General features: G+C 41.2%; 2 protein-coding genes across 12 annotated transcripts in view; both read right to left on the reverse strand.

Annotated features, from left to right (window-relative positions):
• LOC144899797 (uncharacterized) overlaps positions 1–9,932 on the reverse strand; it is a 66,752-nt gene extending 56,820 nt beyond the window's left edge. For 8 of the 9 annotated variants that reach the window (XM_078793268.1, XM_078793274.1, XM_078793269.1 and 5 more), the window contains exons 1-5: positions 9,746–9,932; positions 9,609–9,661; positions 8,177–8,311; positions 6,610–6,654; positions 5,794–5,884 (exon numbers count right to left, since the gene is read on the reverse strand). In XM_078793268.1, coding sequence (XP_078649394.1) covers positions 5,794–5,884; positions 6,610–6,654; positions 8,177–8,311; positions 9,609–9,661; positions 9,746–9,788 — 367 coding nt within the window. In that variant the 5' untranslated portion in view covers positions 9,789–9,932. Of the gene's footprint in view, positions 1–5,793; positions 5,885–6,609; positions 6,655–7,351; positions 8,312–9,608; positions 9,662–9,745 lie in introns of those variants that run through there. The other variant, XM_078793266.1, reaches the window with a different exon arrangement.
• Positions 9,933–10,390: 458 nt separating this feature from the next.
• melk (maternal embryonic leucine zipper kinase) lies at positions 10,391–19,721 on the reverse strand. Of its 3 annotated transcripts, none has more exons than XM_058062048.2 (18): positions 19,541–19,721; positions 19,223–19,335; positions 19,042–19,127; positions 17,901–18,017; positions 17,670–17,813; positions 17,496–17,564; positions 16,908–17,000; positions 16,649–16,747; positions 15,439–15,507; positions 15,245–15,343; positions 15,019–15,105; positions 14,699–14,830; positions 14,455–14,613; positions 14,086–14,365; positions 11,646–11,739; positions 11,408–11,564; positions 11,232–11,335; positions 10,391–11,164 (listed from the first exon to the last, which is right to left on the reverse strand). In XM_058062048.2, exons 2-18 carry the CDS (start codon positions 19,299–19,301, stop codon positions 10,987–10,989), a joined length of 2,046 nt encoding a protein of 681 aa, XP_057918031.2. In that variant the 5' UTR covers positions 19,302–19,335; positions 19,541–19,721; the 3' UTR covers positions 10,391–10,986. The 3 variants fall into 3 exon arrangements, with proteins under 3 accessions (XP_057918031.2, XP_057917951.2, XP_057917866.2); XM_058061968.2 differs by having other exon boundaries at positions 14,086–14,368; positions 19,523–19,721; XM_058061883.2 differs by having other exon boundaries at positions 14,086–14,368; positions 19,541–19,720.
• Between the last annotated feature and the right edge of the window lie 355 nt (positions 19,722–20,076).

Below are 20,076 nucleotides of genomic sequence, written 5' to 3' on the forward strand. Positions count from 1 at the left end.
ACATTCACCAAAGCCTGTGATGCCTGTTTCAAAAACTCTTGTAAAACAAAACAAAAATAAAAAATTGAAGTTTCAGAAAAGACTTAACTACAAAAATGAAGACAAGAAATGCCTTCAAATATCCTGGAAGGATGGGGGGATTAAAAAAAAAAAAAAGATGTAAAAGACAAGCTTCTTTAAGAAAAATGTGTATGTTTTCTATTCACTTTTTTAGTAGTTGCAAAACAAAATTTGGTGTTTTTTCCTCTTTGCGTGTTGTGTGTTGTCTGAATATCTGAATGTATTTGACTGCAGTGCCAATTTGCCAAAGATATCATTATATCACTTGAGTTTATGCCATTTACTTTCACTGCCCAAATTGTTCACAAACTTTGATGTAAATGGTGAATTTTTTTTTTTCATTATTTTTAAGTATATCTATTAGTGATTTTATTGTTTTTTTATTTTTCTGGCATTGAGTTTACACTGTGAAATATTCATTAATGATTGAATGCATCTCTTCAGTCTGTGTACTTGTCCATTCCTTCACCTGTGTGACTGCTGTTGGTGATTTATTCCATTTATGTACCTGTAATGTGAAGCTAAGAGGTAATTATTTGTAAATATTTGCCATAATTTTATTGGTCCTTCAGAATAAAAAAAAAAATCATACATTTTTCAGGAAGTGTGAGTCCACTGATACAACACACACACACACACACTGGTGTAAATGTCACATTCCTTGACACACCCAGTCTAGAAATCCACACATGGATGTTGCTTTGCTCTCTGTATGTGACCCCCCCACACCCCCCACCCCACAGGGATGCTCATCTCATCTTCAGGCATCCAAAAAGGAGGGAGTGAAGTGTCCCATTTCTGTAGTTTTGGCTCATGGCCGAGTACACACGCACATGCAAACGCACACACAGGTCTTCTGTGGACGTGTGTGGTGGGAAGAAGGGGCGGGGGAGAGGGGGGAGAACAGGAGTGGGGGTGATAATAGGACACAAGCCATGACATGGCGACAACACGGCACACACACAAAAAACAGCACATAGCCAGCTTGAGACAAAAGCTGGCTGTCCTCAGTTTGGGTGTCTGCCCAGACGCCACAACACGAAAAATGAGGTGTGCGTGAATATGCGCATGCGTGTGCGCGCATGCATGCGTACGCACGTGTGGTCCCCTTTTGGTTCCTTGCCATAAACTAAAGCCAATCCATTAAGCATCATAACCTAAAGAGCAGCTCACTTCATGACTATAAACCAGGGGTCTCAAACTCAATTTACCTGGGGGCCACTGGAGCTAGGGTCTGGGCAAGGCTGGGCCGCATCAGGTTTTCTAAAAAAAAAAAAAAAAAAAGAAATTATTAAAAACAGAAAATACAAACTTTTTCAGTGCTTTGGTTCCGATTTTCTACAATAAAAGCTCTGATAAAACATTCCACTGTTCTCAAATATCTTAATTTTTATTTTTCTGCACAAAATAAGATGAAAAATAAATCAACAAATCAAATCAAGAATAAAGAAAATCAATCAATCAGTAATAAATAAATATAATAATAATAATAAAACGGCAAACAATAAAAACTTAAGAAACCACATATAGTTAGTGGGTAGACAAATTATTTTTTTCAGATTAAAATTAACAAAGTATTATTAGAGCCCTGTAGACATGACAAAACACGACTATAGTCACATTTATACTCTTTTTATTTACAACATATTGCGCAACTGCAGGGTCTTGAGACACATGCTAACTCGCAAACTAGAGAGCTAGCGACCTAAACGGTAGCCTTCAAGTTATTTCCTTTAAACTTAAATAGCCAAAAACTTACCACTTCCACACGGATAGGGAGGATAACTATTAACAGTTATTTAACCTTTAACATGAACATTAATCAAACGTAATAATTTTTTCTGGGTACATGATACCATACAGCATCCATATCAAACTTGCGCAGGCCGCACTAACATTAAACTTTCATATCAAGGCAGGGGCCTCAAACTAGTGTCCTGCGGGCCACATTTGGGCCGCATGTTTGAGACAACTGCTATAAACCATCTACATAAATGCCTAGGGACTTCTAGACAATGCATACATTTACTTAAAGTACATAAGCATCTCTCCACTTACTTTGTTATTACAAGCTCCTTCAGGGAAAAGAGGAGTCACATTGAGAGCTGATTTTAACAATGATAGAAGTTGAATTAAATACAATCTCAATCATACTAAAGTAGTAAATAACTCAAATACTATAAGCAATCCAAATCATTGGTCCATGAGGCGAGATTTTAAGGTTATTAAACATTTGACATTTTCCCCAGGAGTTTTCTAGTATGTTAACCCCCCCACACCAAAAGGCCATTTATTTGCCAAAATAATGAAATAAGAAGAAATGAAGCAATTTCAAATGCTCCTTGCACCTCCGTGCCCAGACCCTATTAAGCCACAAAAAGCAGTAATAAACAAAAAGAGCCACACTGGCAGTGGAAAAAGGGCTCAAAAGTACTAAAGTATATCCTGCCCTCTTCCGCATCCGCCACGACTAATTGTCCACAAACATGCAGTTTAACTCCGACTTGAGAAGAACTAACTTTTTTTTTTTTTTTTTTTTCAACCTGTTCCTCCGAATCTACCATTGGTATAATATGCTAACTGGTGGTGGTGTTATGTTTTTGGGTGAACAATACACAGTTCAACATGAACACTTCAACACCAGGACTGACTAACTTAGTAAGAACCCCAATATATGCTGCAGTGGGCCTCGTTCTCAAAGTTAACTGCCGTTTGCTAGCGTTTTGTTGTCGTTATCTAAGAAGGTTAATGTCTTTTTGTGCTTGTGTGACAGCTTGTGTACCCTAGCCCAAGCATCCAAAATCCATTCACATATGATGGCGTAACTCGCCCGGTGCTACCTCTGTGTTCGCCTTCTTTCATCCATCACTCTCACACCGTTCGCAACTTCACTTAACTTGACTTAAAATAGGATCAATCACATCACTATAATGTGCATATGTTTTACCCATATGTTGAAAATTCTCCCCTAGCTAGTTTGATGCTAAATCGCTAATGCTAGCACAACACTGGAATTCAACAACGGTCAATAGCAGCTGTAACTCCAACTTTAGCTGGCGGTTAAATGCAAAAATCATCAGAGAGAACATTTTTGAAAATATTGGTTAGTTGGGGGGCGGCACGGCGGTCGCAGACCTCACAGCTAGGAGACCAGGGTTCAATCCCAGCCATCTTTGTGTGGCGTTTGCATGTCCTCCCCGTGCATGCGTGGTTTTCTCCGGGTACTCCGGTTTCCTCCCACATTCCAAAAACATGCTAGGTTAATTGGCGACTCCATATTGTCCATAGGTATGAATGTGAGTGTGAATGGTTGTTTGTCTATATGTGCCCTGTGATTGGCTGGCGACCAGTCCAGGGTGTACCCCGCCTCTTGCCCAAAGACAGCTGGGATAGGCTCCAGCACCCCCGCGACCCTCGTGAGGAAAAAGCGATAGAAAATGAATGAATTAATGAATGGTTAGTTGGGCCACTCTTATGCTAAGGTAGCACTGTATATAGCAATAAAAACAATACCCGCACTTCTCCAGTCTCTGGCAGGCCATGTAATCCGTGATAAGTCATATACAGCGACAGTAGAGATAAATAACTAGGGTCTTGCTAGAAGAGCCATCTGCCAGGGCTTTGAAGCTAACTTTACCAAACTAAATACTCTTTTCTTTCTCAATTTCTCATCAATGTTTGTTTCAGACTTTCCATTAAAGCGTCATTAATGCCTCTGGACAGTGAAAAAAATATATATACGTATATACATGCTTAAAGTTGTCTGTTGCCACATTAAGAATCAATGAAGATAGTATAATATTAAACCTGTAAGCATGTAGAGAATAAGTACAGTCCTAAAAGGCACAAGTTTTTATCTTGTGACTTTAATCACTCTAGATTACATAACGACGTTTGAACCCCCCACAAACGAGCAGACAGACAACAGTGGTACTTATGGAGGGCAAGGAGTCATGCAAATTAACGTCAATCAGCATCCGTATTTTTTGGCCCTCCAGAGCCCCCTTAAGAGAGGAGGTGCGGGGCCAGCAGAGTATAATTGGGCCTCAGCTGATTAACTGACGAACGAGGAAAGAAGGAGCAACGCTCAGGAGATATCGGGAGAGCGAGAGAGCAGAGGGCCTTTCTTACCATCAGCGGAAGGGAAGAATCTGACAACACAAATGCGAGAAGAGAGGCTGAAATAGTGAACATGTTGCATATTCATGACTGCAACCAGCACTGGGCTTGCATGCAAACAATTACAGCTAGCACATTTGCTAGAAAGAAGTAGAAGCTATACTGTGTAGGAGGCGAATCTGCTTTGACAAAAAGGATTGTGAGATGTATCTGAAATATCCGAAATCACAAACAAGATATTTTTTCATACCAGTCCAGACCAGTCCGCTCTTACACCAACCTAAACCAAGACAATGTTGTTGTTTTTGCAGCAAGTGCTTTGCTTAGATGACAACCTTAGCTTACAACCTTGTAGGAGACCAAAAAAAGTGAGTAAAAAACTACATTTAGAACTACAAATAAATGTGATTCTTGCCATAATTTCATTAAAAATAGCATAATAGTTTATCTCGGCCAGCGCCTCTCAATGTTCTCCCATCACACGTTGGCTATTGACAATGTTTTTAAATTGCGCAGACCTCACAGCTAGGAGACCAGGGTTCAATTCCACCCTCGGCCATGTCTGTGTAGAGTTTGCATGTTCTCCCCGTGCATGCGTGGGTTTTCTCCGGGTACTCCGGTTTCCTCCCACATTCCAAAAACATGCTAGGTTAATTGGCGACTCCAAATTGTCCATAGGTATGAATGTGAGTGTGAATGGTTGTTTGTCTATATGTGCCCTGTGATTGGCTGGCGACCAGTCCAGGGTGTACCCCGCCTCTCGCCCGAAAACAGCTGGGATAGGCTCCAGTGACCCTGTCAACAGCCCCCGCTGTTGCTCAGTGAGAACCTTAAATGGCGAACATTATGTGCTTTCACTTTTGTGCCCCCAAATACCAGAAAACTCCCTAAAGACGCTAGAAAAAGTTGCTAGATTTGTCGCCGTTTCTTTGGACTTCCTACTCCTGACCTAAACGGTCTGTTATTTAATTTACTCCATCCCGGGCCCTACTATAGATACACCCACTGCGCTGTGGTTGGTCACACTCCCAAGTGCTCCTGAGGACTTCCAGAACCAATTAAAGGGCAGGAGAAAAAACATGTCAGTACTCTACAGAAGCCTCACTATCATATTGGTGAGTGCAGTTTACTCATCCATCATCAACATGCTTAATCAAGTCAAACTGGATTAAAAAAAAAAAAAAAACTCAGTGAGAGGCTACGCAGGCTGTCGACTCATCAAATGGAGAAACTGAAATACACACACACTCATACACACACTGAGTGGGAAAACATCTAGTTTGACCTTATCACAGCAGACATTTGGACCCCACAGAATCAACCTTTACATGCTTCTCATTGCCCTTTACATACATACATACATACATACATACATACATACACGCATGATAGAGTGCACAGTGACAGTGGTACTCATTAACGTGTACAGCAGTCAAACATAATATGGAACACCATGTTCAACTAATCTGCCTTACTAATCTGTCTCCCCTCCTCTTGCTTCTGCCAAAATGTACGAAGTAATTGCAAAAGCGGTGAGATTTCAGTTTATGAACAAAAACTAAAATAAATATAAAAAAAAAGAGGAGGTGGTTGACATACGGTAAAGCCTCTCACCCTCCCATCTGACTCTGTCCATCCCCTCCTGGCCCCCTGAGGGTTTGTCTGTGAGGATGGTGCTATGATGAATAGGCCTGTCCAAGCTAACCTAGCAGAGACCAATTAGAGCCAAGAGAAGAAAAAGGAAGAGGGGGGGGAAAAAGGGATGGACAAGAAGGGCAGAGATGTTAAAAAGCAGGTAGCAGGGTTGGGGCAAAGTGGAAAGTTGAAGGATGTAGGGTTGTCTACAAGTGTGTGTGTGTGAGCTGTCAGTGATGAAGAAAAGGTGATGATTCTTAACCTCCTCTGCTGCTGCCGGAAAAGACTGACAGCACAAACAGGATAAGAAATATGTCCTCTTTTTCTTCCTTGGAAATCTTTCCACTTGTTCGCACATATACGTATACAATTGTACTTAAATTCGGCAAAATTTTTAGTGACATTGTTTTCTTAACAATGGGCGCCAGCCAATCACAGGGCACATATAGACAAACAACCATTCACACTCACATTCATACCTATGGACAATTAGCATGTTTTTGGAATGTGGGAGGAAAACGAAGTACCCGGAGAAAACCCACGCATGCACGGGGAGAACATGCAAACTCCACACAGAGATGGCCGAGGGTGGAATTGAACCCTGGTCTCCTAGCTGTGAGGTCTATTCGCCGTTCAATTGTGCTAATTTAAAAACATTGTCAATAGCCAACGTGTGATGGGAGAACATTGAGAGGCGCAGGCCGAGATAAACTATTATGCTATTTTTTATGAAATCATGGCAAGAATGACATTTATTTGTAGTTCTGAATGTAGTTATGGTGTTTTTTTACTCACTTTTGTTGGTCTCCTACAAGGTTGTCTCACTGTAGCAGGAGCTTGCTGCAAGAAAGAATTAATTATGCTTTCGTTTTGGTGAAGAGCTGAATAAAAGAGAGAAGATGGCTACAGCGGTACACCCTGGACTGGTCGCCAGCCAATCACAGGCCACATATAGACAAACAACCATTCACACTCACATTCATACCTATGGACAATTCGGAGTCAGCAATTAACGTGTTTTTGGAATGTGGGAGGAAACCGGAGTACCGGGAGAAAACCCAGCCATGTCTCCATATGCCCTGTGATTGGCTGGCGACCAGTCAAGGGTGTACCCCGCCTCTTGCCCAAAATCAGCTACGACATACTCCCGCAACCTTAGTGAGGATAAACGGGATAGAAAATGGATATAAATGTAAATGGACTATGTCCTTTATAAACAATAAATAAGAATCATGCACTTAAAATAAACGTTGTGTTAGCCTGAGCTGGAGCCTTGGTATGACTTCCTCGTTGGCATCTCTCCTCCAAACAGACATTGTGAAACACAGCCTGTGCTCAGTCATTCAAAGTGTCTCTTGACTCTCTGCCCCCCCGCCCCCCCCCCCTCCACGTCGTCCTCTCCCCATCTGAGAGACAATTACAAACAACCCGTTTCCCGTTTATCAGCAACAATTAATCTGCATCAGTGCAGCAGGCCTCCTTCATAAACGAGCAAAGAGCGAAGACAGAGGAGACGACAACAAGGCAACAGCGATAGAGGGGAAGGCTGACAGCACAATTAGGCTTTTTAATTCTCTGCTTGAGTGGGCCGGTCCAGTCTTTATGCTAATGAGAAGGCCACGCACATGTAATAAATCTCTATGATCCTGCCTCATTTCCCCTTCTGTCTGTCTCTTTCACACACAAAGTTCACTCATTACTTTTTATGTGCTGCTGCTGCTGCTGTGTAAATAGATTGGGCCTAAAATTGATTTTTGCCTCTCTGAATTAAGCAAACAGCCTTTGCAACATCTCCATTTCGCTGCCTGTTAACTCCCTTTATTAGAGTTTTTCAGCTTCTCTTGTGTTCGTGTGCATAAAAACACAAATAAATCCTCTTTTTTTTTCTTGTTTTATTTTCTCACATCTCCATTTGACAGACAAGTCTAATGATAAGAGTTGTGCACAAAGCAGGGCAACAATCCTCACATAATTGGGGGTAGCCATTTAAAAGACTGCAGGGGGAGAGGAGAGTCAAAGATCCATAAGTGGAAGCAACACATATTTTCACCCTCATTTCGGCTACAATCTAATCACTGCTCTTCTGTTGTACAGCCAATTTAAACAAGAAGTCTACAGAGCTAAACAACTTGTGTGTTGCTTTAATAAATGAAAGCCAGAAGGGGAAAACTCAGCTTTGCTTCACAGGTGTAAACACACTCAGTCTGCTCTTTCTCTGGTGCTCCACCTTGTCACTGAGGGTCCAAATGGCCACTGCCCCGACTAAGGCTATGTGGATCAGGTAGAGCGCCACGTGCAAACAGGTGAGCAGCAGCGACAAAGAGAGGGTGAGCATGCAAAGAGGAGCAGCAACGAGAAGCACCACCGTGTGATGAAGGGCGCTGAAAATGAGCGCTGGCACGGACAAGACGAGTCTGACCAATGAGGATGTCAGGCTAGAGTATAAAGACAGCGGGAACAAGAGGAGGGACACCACTGTCTCACTTGCTGATGCTACCTGGAAGTACAAATAGTAAAGGACAATTATTGTTTACACTCTCACTGGACATACAGAATCTTTATGATTGTGGTTTTATTTTGCACTGCTTCATAATGAAAGCCGTTTCTGTTATGTCCACTGAATGGCACAGTTTTGTAAATATTAGGGCTCTCAAAAATAACGTAGCATTACGTGCCAGTGCAATTCCAACAGCATATATTGTATGTATCTTCAACACACAACCGTGTCTCTAGTCCACTCTCCACATCCATGTTGCCACTACAACTCAGTAAGGTGCATTCAACGACACGCCAAACAGAAATAAATAAACAGAAAGACAAAGAAAAACGGTAAATGGATGTTCTTATCACTCACTAACTTCTACTGTGGTCCGGACTTCCTTATATAGGCTGCATATTACCTGCACTCAAAAAAGGCTACCTACGTATCTGGAGTGTGACCGTGGAAGAACAATTTGTTGCATTTTAAAAAGGGAACTATTATGCTTTTTCCACTTTTGTGACCTATAAATATTGTTGAAATGTAAATTAAACAGATCGCTTGGGTCAGAAACAGGAAGTCCATGGAAACACTGCAGAAACAGGTGGAGAATCTGGAAGCTCTAGAAAGCTTTCTGTGTCGGTTATTATGTGTAGCTGCTCTATAGGAGTCCACAACTTGATACAAAGCACCAAAAATAAACAATAATGGGTCCACTTAACTTATGTGGTGTCTTTGACCGTAACATTTGACGTCTTGTGAAAGTGTGATTTCAAATTAGTCTGCTGTTATTAAAGAGATTATTGTTATGTAAATGGATTTTCAGACATGTGTGGTATCTTTTAGCTTGATTTAATTTGAAGCTGGTAATACATATTTATGGATATAAAATACAGCAAAAAATAGGCATATTGTATATATTGTAACATTTCTACTTTTGCCATCCATGAACAAGGAAATGGTTTGCTAGCATACAAATACACTGATAAACAAATACAACAATGTACAGTGTTCCACAGTTTATCATCTTTTTTTCCACAATTTATGATCCTTTTGTTGGAGGATTGAGTCTGAATTCCACAATTTATTATCCTTTTGTAAGAGAATTGTTTCTGAAGGAAGCCTTTCTCCTGTTCAAAAAGCTAATATTGTATATTCCTGTTATCTCCCACCATCCTCCATACAGGAAGTGGCCTGCTAATACAGCACAAGCTAAACACAAATCGTCTCTGATTGCTAAAAAAACAGCATGACACTCAAAGTTGGAAGATTTTTGGGCAAATGTAGGCCAAACTCCTTTCTAATCTCTACATACCTCACATGGAGCTCCATTCAAGATGTTGTTGGACATCCAAGCTCTGTACAGCCCTGAAAACACCCACACATGAACAAGTGTCAAGCATTAGCATTCTTGACATAGTAGCTCAAATTTCAAGTGAAAGGCATACGTACATGAAAAAAGCACAACGAGGGCAAGTGCTAGCAGGAGCCTCATTTTAACTCCAACAACTGCAAACAACTTTGTTCATTTCATTTGATTGTAGCGCGCAACACACCCAACTAAGCGCTGTTGTCAGTCAGGTTCCTAAATTTAATTGATTAATCGTCTAACTTGTCAACTCACAACTTGTAAAACAGCGCCGCGTTTGGCGTTAGAGCGCCCCCTGTTGGAACGGAAGAACATCACTGTCAACAAATGGCTTATATTCCACGGGTGTCCAAAGTACGGCACGGGGCACATTCTAAAAATACGATATAACAAGAAAACTATAAAAGCAAAAGTAAACATGGGAAAAATAGCAGTAATTTTACAAGAAATAATAATGAAATATTAAGAGACTAAATCATAAAATGAGAAAAAAATAACATGAAGTTGAAAAGTTTCAGGAAAAAATATTGGTAGAATCAAACAAAACAAAAAATAAAGTAGTAAAATTAGGATGGATAACAGTTTTATAAGTCGAATTATTATTTTTGTGATAAGATATGAACGTAAATAAAAATGTAGAAGAAAATTTAAATGTTTGTAATTAATAGTGATAATATAATACGGTGGAGAAGTGGTTAGCATGATGGCCACACAGTCAGAAGCTCGGGATGACCTAGATTCCAATCTCCACTTGGGCATCTGCGTGGAGTTTGCATGTTCTCTCCGTGCATGCGTTCTTTGGGTACTCTGGTTTCCTCCCAAATCCCCAAAACATTCATTCATTTTCTACTGTGTGGCCTGCACGCTAACCACTCATCCGCCGTGCAGCCCAAAAACATTCAAGTTAGGTTAAGTGGCCACTCTAGGTGTGAAGTCACTTGAACAAATGGGCAGCTTTACAATATTAAAATGTTTACATAAGAACACTCAAGCTACTGATATTCCAGTACACATCACTAGAAAACATTTATTTTATTCCCTGTACATCTCACAAATAGGCTGGACATACATACACCGATACAAATATTAAAGTAATCCTGATTTGGGAACACATTTACAGTGAGACAAGACAAGATAGTAAATAAACTGCTTATTCCTGCTAATAAATTAAGCAGATTTTCAGGGATAAAAAAAAAGCTAAGAAGAAACTGTACAATAAATGTAGCTCACACACATGATCATGAGGACTGTAAAACAATATTAGACATTTTTAAAAAGGTAATTCCTGTACATGCTGATGTATTAAAAACGAGTCAGTTGTTGTTCAGATGCTTGACGTGGAGAGGATGTCCTCCACCAGGCGCTTGTACACCCAGGCGTCCCCTTTTAGGCGCTGTCGACGTACCCCGACTACCTCAGGCCGATGCAGCAGACACACCTCCAGCTCAAAGGCCATGGTCACTTTGCCGAAGTCGTCCCAGGTCCTGCACTTCACCGTGTAGCTGGAAAAAAAAATGTATGGATTTGTATTCTGCTTGAAGATGGGAGACAAGTGCTGATCTTTCATACCCCTTCTGTCTGTAGTCAACATTTTTTGATGGCAGGGCAGATAGGATCTGATTGAGCACCTGATCCGGGTTGGTCTGCCCAGTCAGGGTCACATTATACTGAGCCTGCAATGGAGAAGACACCGTCAGAAAGCCACAACTCAGAAAATGTGCCATGTTGCTTCCTTCGGCAAGTACCTTGATCTTACGTGGACCATCACGCAGTGCTCGTCTCTTGCTGGGGGTAAGCATGGTGATCACCTTGTCCAAGCCCCTTTCCAGGGAGCCGAACACTCGGCCTCCTCTTCCCTTCTTGCCACTGCCGCCGCTACCAGCCATGTCTAAAGATCGAGACCTGTGGAAAAGCAAAGCAAAACTTTCAGAAGCGATGTTCTGTTTGTACGCCATTTTTGTTCTGTACTGGCATGAGGCTCACCTTCGTTCAGGGCTGAAAGCAAGCATCTCCAGGTTGGACTCTTTGCCGTCTGCTACTTTCTTCTTACTGGGATCTTTAGAACCACTCCCTCCAACTACAACACACACACACACACACACACGCCTTTGATGCTTGCTGAACTGAGGTCTTGTAAGATTTAACCTGCATGCTGCCATATTTTCCCCAAGGATTTTGATGAAAACTGAACAAAATTCACCTCATGTAGCATCCATCTTTACAAATGTCACTGTGGTGCGTTTTGCTACAGATTTGTTCCTTTTGGTCCGTGAATAATGCATACTGTACATTTAAATTATAAACTTAAGGTATGTAATCAGGAGGTCGGTATCAGACTCAGATGATTCACGGCTTAACTTTGGGGATTCTTCATATCTCCCTCTCCAACCCTACAGGATATGTACAGTACAGTCTAAAGCAGGGATGGCCAAACTCACGTGGCACGTGGAGAAAGAAAGCAAAAAAAAAGGAGAAAAAAAATTACAAGTATAAAGCCAAATATATTAACAGACAAAAGAGGACAACTTCATGGGGGGGAATAAAAGAGGAAAAAATATGTTATTTTGAGCAGGATAAAGTTGAAATTTGGGGGGGGGGGGGAGTTATATTACAGGGATTAAATAAATTACAAGAAGAAAGTTGAATTTGTAATAATATAAAAAGCAAAAGCAGAAATGTTATTCGGATAAAGTCAAAATATTAACCAAAAAAGTTGCATTCTAATGAGAAACTCATAACACATAATGACAAAAACAGAGTTGAACTATTGCTATTTACTAAATATAACAAGAAAAAAAAACTTAAGTTAAGTTCGTAATATTAGAAGAAACAAAACAACAATAAAGTTCTACTTTAAATTAAAAAATAGGTTGTGAAAAAGTTATATAAATGAGAACAAAATCATAACTATGAGAAGAATGACGCAGAAACTGAAAGAATACCTGTAATCGTATGAGAATAAAATAAAAAAAATATGCAGATATAGTTGTAATTAATAAAAAAAGAAACACATAATTTTATGAGCATGTTATATAGCATTTCACCGATATCACTAAACTGAAATGCAGGTTTTCTTGAAATACTGTATATATAACTTCTTAGTTTGTCTACATGTGTTGGCTTACAAAATATCAAAGTGGCCCTTGCGTCCTTGGATTTTTCAGTATACGGCACTCGATGGAAAAAGTTTGGACACCCCTAGTCTAAAGAGAACTGTGCAGTCCAAGTTGACAAAACACTGGACAAACATATTGAGCTTCATTCTTAATTGTACTGTTGAGACCATGATAGGTGCATGTCACCATGTTTCTATAGTGAAAAGTCTGGATGGAGGACACACATAACTTAAGTGGCTTCTGACAAGATCAACTTAACCTTGTCGGGGAGCAAAAGGGGGATTGTGTGTGCGGTTAAATGTCTGCTATTTGACAGGAAAGTTGGGAGCATACACAGTCAGAGAGAAAGAGCTCAGAGAACACGTCACTACAGCCCGTGTGGGACAGAGTGTGGGCGAAAGAGACAGCTACACCTGTCACACAGGCTGTCTGGGGACACCCAATGCATCAGTTGTGTGTGTGTGTGTGTGTGTGTGTAGACACAAAAGCCTACACTGTATCTTACAGAACTAGCCTAACTTTACAGCAGTTCAAGGTCTAATTCGTAAGCAGGGAAGATACTTTAGATGACGTACTGCCCCCTATAGGTGGACTGAAAATAATACTCCTGGGTCTTGATATGCACTTGAAACATAAGAGGTGAAGGGGTCAGTCAAAATGACAGTTATGACTTTCATAATCAAGGCTTTAACAACCCTCAATTTCTATTTGTGTCTTTCACTTGAGCCAGCAGAATTACCCTCCTGATAAGCAGGCTTGACAGTGACAAGTGTGTGTGTCCATTTTTATGAGGTGAATAATGGGAGGGAAATCAAATAAAACGAAAATGGCTTTGGAGTGGGGGGGGAAACACAAGTCCAATAACAAATACATGACTTTATTAGCAGAGAACAATTTCTTTGCCAAACACGTGCCATGAGGTTTGTGCTGCTGTTATGATTAGGAAACAAGAAGACAAATAAATCAATAGGAGTGAAACTGCTCGTCCAACCAAAGTATATGGATGAGAGATTGGGGAAAAGTCTTTTAGGGATTGCAGAACCAATATCTGAATGTCCTGGACTCCTGTTTCCCTGTTGCCGAATAATGCTGCCTAGGCTTACCTTCTTTAGACAGTCTGAAGCAACAGTGCTTCTGCTGGTGGCAACCAAGCAGTGCACTCAGTTGCTTCAAAAACACACACATGTTGTAATAACATATTATGTTAATTCCTAATATGAACAAACATATTTGGGACACATTCCAATTACACCTAAAAAGAGCAGAGATGGAAGATATAGTCTTTATGGATAAAGTCTTCATCCTACCTTTAGATGTCACAGCAGTTCCTCTGCTACCGTTGGACACGTTTTGATTGGCCACATTCTTGTTAGGGCGTGGGGTCTTCTTGCCAGAGGCAGGAGTGCGAGGCAAAGGCAGCGCAAATATCTCCACGTCTTTCTCCTGCAGGGCGACATTCTCCTTGTTCTCACTGGTATTTTCGCGGTCTCTGCGGCGCCTCCTTTCCTGGTGGTGCTGCGCCGGAGCTTGAACCCTGTCAGGGGTTGTATTCTGAATACATCTTTTGTCCACTCGTGGAGATGCCAGCTTCTTTGGGACAGACAAGATAAATGTTGAGATTAGATTAGAAGATGCAAAACAAAGAAAGAAAGAGCAAAACATCCACTTCTAGCAACCTTATTATTTGTGATTTGCTCGGTTTTCTCTCTTGCCCCTTGGGGGGTATGCGGTGTGACAGATATCCAACGGCAGTCGTCAATGTAGTCCGAGCAAAGGTCCAGAGAATCCAGAATCACAGCATCATCGTCATCATTGAAATGAAGGGCTTTCTTAGTCTGAGGGAAAGAAAAACGTCAAAGACTGGACATTGAGCTGAAGGCAATACAATGGCGATGCAGCAAAGCATGCTAGGAGAGTGACCTGTAATCGCCTGTGTAGTGGAGAGAAGGCGTCCTCACTGGCAAGGGGCTCGGGGTGGAGACGCACGGGCTGGCCTCTTTGCTTCTTTGACAGGAGCAGCAAGTATGTGGCTGTGATGTGGTCGTAATGCCACTGAACACATGACAGTGTACTGAGATCACTATAATGTCACAAAATAATGACGAGCAGCCTAATTTGAGTGAAAAAAAATGTACTTTTTGGGGGTAAAGTATGACAATATGTGCACATTGTGTAGACTCCAATAATTCCATGGCTAGGAAATGAATTTGTTCTTCACTGTAAAAAAAAAAGTCTCCTACCTGCTTAACAAGCGTTATGGTGCTCTCTCTGGATCGCTTCATGTTGACTGCCATCTCTGTGATACAGTCTTCATCTATGTGACCCAGCTACAAAATATCACATTGAAGGTTTTGCATAAATTCAAGACACAAAACAACAATATAACATAGATGTGCTTATCTTTAGTAAAACTAGACCTAATTGACTGTCAATTTGAGAGTCTAAAGTAGACTTTTTTAGGCGTACCGGCTGCCTGCTGCACCACTCCACTGGGCTGTTGTAGTCTTTCATCACCCATGGGTGGTCCAGCAACTGTCGCACTGTCACACGCCGCTTGGGGTCCACCTACAGGACACAAATGGTAACTGCATCTAAATAAAACTGATTTAAAAAAAATCCCCTTATGTCAAAATAACAAGAGTGTCATTATTAATAGATACCTGCATCATTTGGTTTAGTAGGAGGATACTGCCTGGAGATAGCCAGCGGGGGTTGTCATATTTTCCAGTCTAAAAGTACAATACTTGTCATTACAACAAAGGTACAGTCGTAAACCCGAGATATGAACATCTGGTGGCTATGTATTTTCAAATAGGCTTTACAGGTAAAGGCCAAGCAATGACCTTTATTAGAAAAGGATCACAAAATATCTCAAGCGCCTCTTCAAGCAAGAACATGTTTGTCCTCTCATCTTGACATCTGAAGTCTTTGCTTCACTGATGATGAATGAGTGGTTTGACAATGAAAATGCACGCGGTGTCTGTACTCTTTGTAAAATGACCTTGTTAGCAACAGGCTTGGGAGTATATGATTTGTGGCATAAGTAGGCTGGAGGGCAACCTCAACATATTTTGGTTCATTTGTGCTGCATGCTCTTTACCTAAAAAATGTATAATAGGATACAAACTGGATCACTTTTAGATATTGCCTTGACAGAGTAGAAGAGTAAAAGTTTGGAAGTTATTTCACTGATCATTAAAGGGATAATTCTGATATATATATATTTTTTTTTATTATTATTATTTATTTTTTTTTACATGAAGTTGTATGACATCCCCATCAATGGTGACTTACTCCCAACTTTGTCCTGGGGGATCTGATAGGATTTTGATGATGAGGAATGGCTCAGTTAGTTTATTGCTTTTGATATGGTGTATTTGCATTATTATCCCATATATAATTATTACAGTCATGGAAAAATGAATATTGTCTATGGGCAATAACTATTCGTCCAGTAAAATCTGTTATCGTGACAGGTGTAGCAATGTGCAGAATAGAACTTTCTAGAGGTGACTTCCGGCGAAGTGCAGCTTGAGAAAAGTAAAGAGATTTTTTTTTTAAACTGGCTACGCTAACTTCAGTTATATTTAAAGGAACATTGCAGAAATTGGGAAACATTCTGAAAAAGACACCAAAAAGCGCCAACAAGGCACCATTTGTACTAATGTGACGTGCATATTAACCAAGCTTCAGCGACATGGTTATTGGGTTATTGCCCAATACCTAGCCACACCACACAGGCTAGCGACTAGCTTCACCACACAATCGCACGCAGCGCATCACAACGCGAATATGGAGGGGCTCACTGTGCCAAACACCTGACCAAAAACAAGCTACAAGCTGATAAAACCACAAAAACAAAGGTCTTACAGTAATTTTCTTGTAGAGGACCATGCAGGTGTCACCATCAAAGGGCAGATAGCCACACAGCAGAGCAAAGAGCAGCACGCCCATGCTCCACACATCAGCCTGGAACATAAAAACATTACAACACAAAATCAAGACAGGGACATGCTGCAGGAAAAAGGCTGTTACGATGGTCAGTGAACAGCAATTTAGGCTGTGTGGGGATTGGCGGATTTGTTGAATGGATTTAAAAGGAGGGCGCACTTGTAGAAGCAGCACTTACCTCTGAACCAATATAAGCTTTTCCCTCGATGAGCTCAGGAGCAGCGTAAGCCGGGCTTCCACAGCATGTCATCAGCTCATAGCCAAGACCTCCCTATGACAGATGGAGGCACACATGTAACACAAACCTAAACAGCACAATTTAATAACTTATGACTCACAATTAATAGCCAAGAAAAAACATAATCCGAAAGTACAGACATCAAAATTTGAGGAAAAATCTAATTTTTTAAAATTTGAAATTCAAGATTCAAAAAAGAGAATTTTTCCACCATCCGTTTTCTATGTTGCTTATCCTCATTGGGGTCGCAAGGTTATGCTGGAGCCTATCCCAGCTGACTTTGAGCGAGAGGCGAGGTACACTCTGGACTGGTCGCCAGCCAATTGCAAGGAACCATTCACACTCACATTCATACCTATGGACAATTAGGAGTTTCCAATTAGTTATTATGTTTTTGGAATGTGGGAGAAAACCAGAGTACCTGGAGAAATTTATCAAAGCAGAATACATATAATATTGAATATCAGACAGTGTTTTAGTACTTTTAGCCAACTACTTCTACACAACAGTGTTCAAAAGTTGATGTACCTTAGGTTTGGCACATAAGCCGAAATCTATGAGCTTCAGGTTGTGATCTCCATCGATCAACAAGTTTTCCTAAAGTTCAGAGAGACAGCAGACATTAGAGAGTAAAGCAGACCTATAAATCCTGGTTCTGTCTCACAGGCACTGCTTCAACTCTACAGAAAAGCTTGTTTTTACCGGTTTGAGGTCCCTGTGTGCGTAACCTTGACTGTGGACGTAGGCCAGGGCTGACACAATCTGTCTGAAAAACACTCTTGTCTCCTGTTCTGACAGCCGCTCCTTAGCTATGATGTAATCAAACAACTCTCCTCCAGGACAGTACTGCAAGAGGGGAAAAAAAAACATAAGAGAAGACATACGTATAGGACATATTAAGCGTATTACGAGAGCTTATCTTTACATGCTTACCTCTAGTATCATAAAAATCTGAGTCGATGACTCAATGACTTGGTAAAGACGGCAGATGTGCTGATGACTCAGGTTCTTCATCGCCTCGATCTCCAACTTCACACGAGGCAAATCATCCTAATCGGTAAAGCGGTTATAGTTAACAATACAGTGTGATACACTCCTGATAAAAAGGCAATGTGTGAGGTCTGATTTTTTTCCTCATGAGGCATTTATGTGATGCAAATGTATTACTCTTTTGAACAAATATTGTTTTGGGAAGCAAAACTCTGTAATTGTGTAACCCCAGCAACCTGGAACTATGTTCTTCATCACCTAAATCCGACCGGAACTGGTCTTGGGGGACCAAGTGGAGGATAAGTCACTGTTGATGGGGATGTCATACAACTTCATGTCAAAAAATCCGATCCATCCCTTTCATTCATTCATTGATTTTCTACCGCTTATCCTCACGAGGGTCGCAGGGGGTGCTGGAGCCTATCCCAGCTGTCTTCGGACAAGAGGCAGAGGTACACCCTGGACTGGTCACCAGCCAATCACAGGGCACATATAGACAAACAACCATTCACACTCACATTCATACCTATGGACAATATGGAGTCACCAATTAACCTAACAAGTTTTTGGAATGTGGGAAGAAACTAGAATACCCGGAGAAAACCCACGCATGCACGGGGAGAACATGCAAACTCCACACAGAGATGGCTGAGGGTGGAATTGAACTCGGGTCTCCTCGCTGTGAGCCCTGCGTGCTAACCACTAATACACTGCATTGAGATTATCAGGAAGAAATATAAATATACCTTCAAAGTATTTGCACAGTTCTCCCTGTGCATGGGTGGGTTTTCTCCGGGTACTCCGGTTTCCTCCCACATTCCAAAAACATGCTAGGTTAATTGGCAACTCCAAATTGTCCATAGGTATGAATGTGAGTGTGAATGGTTGTTTGTCTACATGTGCCCTGTGATTGGCTGAGACCAGTCCAGGGTGTACCCCGCCTCTCGCCCCGAAGACAGCTGGGATAGGCTCCAGCATTGCAGTGAGTATAAGTGAGTGAGTATTTGCACATGTTTGAGGTTTAATTCATAAAACTGAACGACAAAAATAAAACAATTAACATATCAGCCATTTGTACACTCACCCCGAGGTCTTTCTTGTTCATAATCTTAATGGCCACCTTCTCGCCTGTCAGGATATGCCGACCCAGCTTCACTTTAGCGAAACCCCCTAAAAACACACGATGTTAATAATAACATTACATCCAAATAGACACAAGAAACAAAAGCTGTTTCTTTTCACAAATTTGCAGGAACAAACATTACCTGAGCCGACAGTTTCATAAACCTCGTAGTACTTGTGAAGCTCCTCCGTCCAGCGGGGCTCGGTCCTCTCCACGGGCATCCTGCCTCCTTCAACCGCACACTCTTCCACCCTCCTGGGGGACACAAGACCAACCGAAGAGGCCAAAAGGGCGCACATTAAACTATATACATATACAAAATACTAACCAAATAACACATGACTTTGCTAAAAATGTGACCACCAACAGCTAACGCCAATTGTCTTGCTAATGTTCGTCCAAGCTATCCGCTTAATCAACTAGCAAAAGCAATGTAACCTACTTTGGTGAAAAAGCCCACCTCACAACAGATATCGTTCGTCTGGGTTATAAAACTACCAGAATGTGTGCAAAACGAAGACAATAGAATCCGTCAACAGCCAAGCGAAACACACAAAAAAATCACTTCCACAGATGTTTTGTCAAACAAATTTGAATTTCGCACGTTAACCTTAACTTCCTGCTTCCGCTTTAGGCCACGCCCCAGCCCCTATTGGTGGAAGTAGGCACTGTTGCCGTGAAAGAAGTTTAAACTCTTATCAAATACTTTTGCCCCAATGGCTGGACAGGACAAAAAAAATAAAAAATAAAATATATCAACAATGAGATGGTCGTTTATTTCTGTCACTTAGAAGTACAAGTGAAATTGTGCAACCATCTGTCCATACAAATACAACATACTATACAGTGAGACACGGGATGGACAGGACAGGATGGTTGCGACAACCAGAGTAGAGGGGAGGGAAAAATGCAAGACATATTGTATAGTGTGCACAGTGTGTGTGATGAGAAGAATACTGGGTTGCAGTATATTCACAAATTAGCTTGACCTCCAAA

This window comes from Doryrhamphus excisus, linkage group LG9, assembly GCF_037039965.1.
Source record: "Doryrhamphus excisus strain RoL-2023G ecotype Guam linkage group LG9, RoL_Dexc_Guam_v1.1, whole genome shotgun sequence".
NCBI lineage: Eukaryota > Metazoa > Chordata > Actinopteri > Syngnathiformes > Syngnathidae > Doryrhamphus > Doryrhamphus excisus.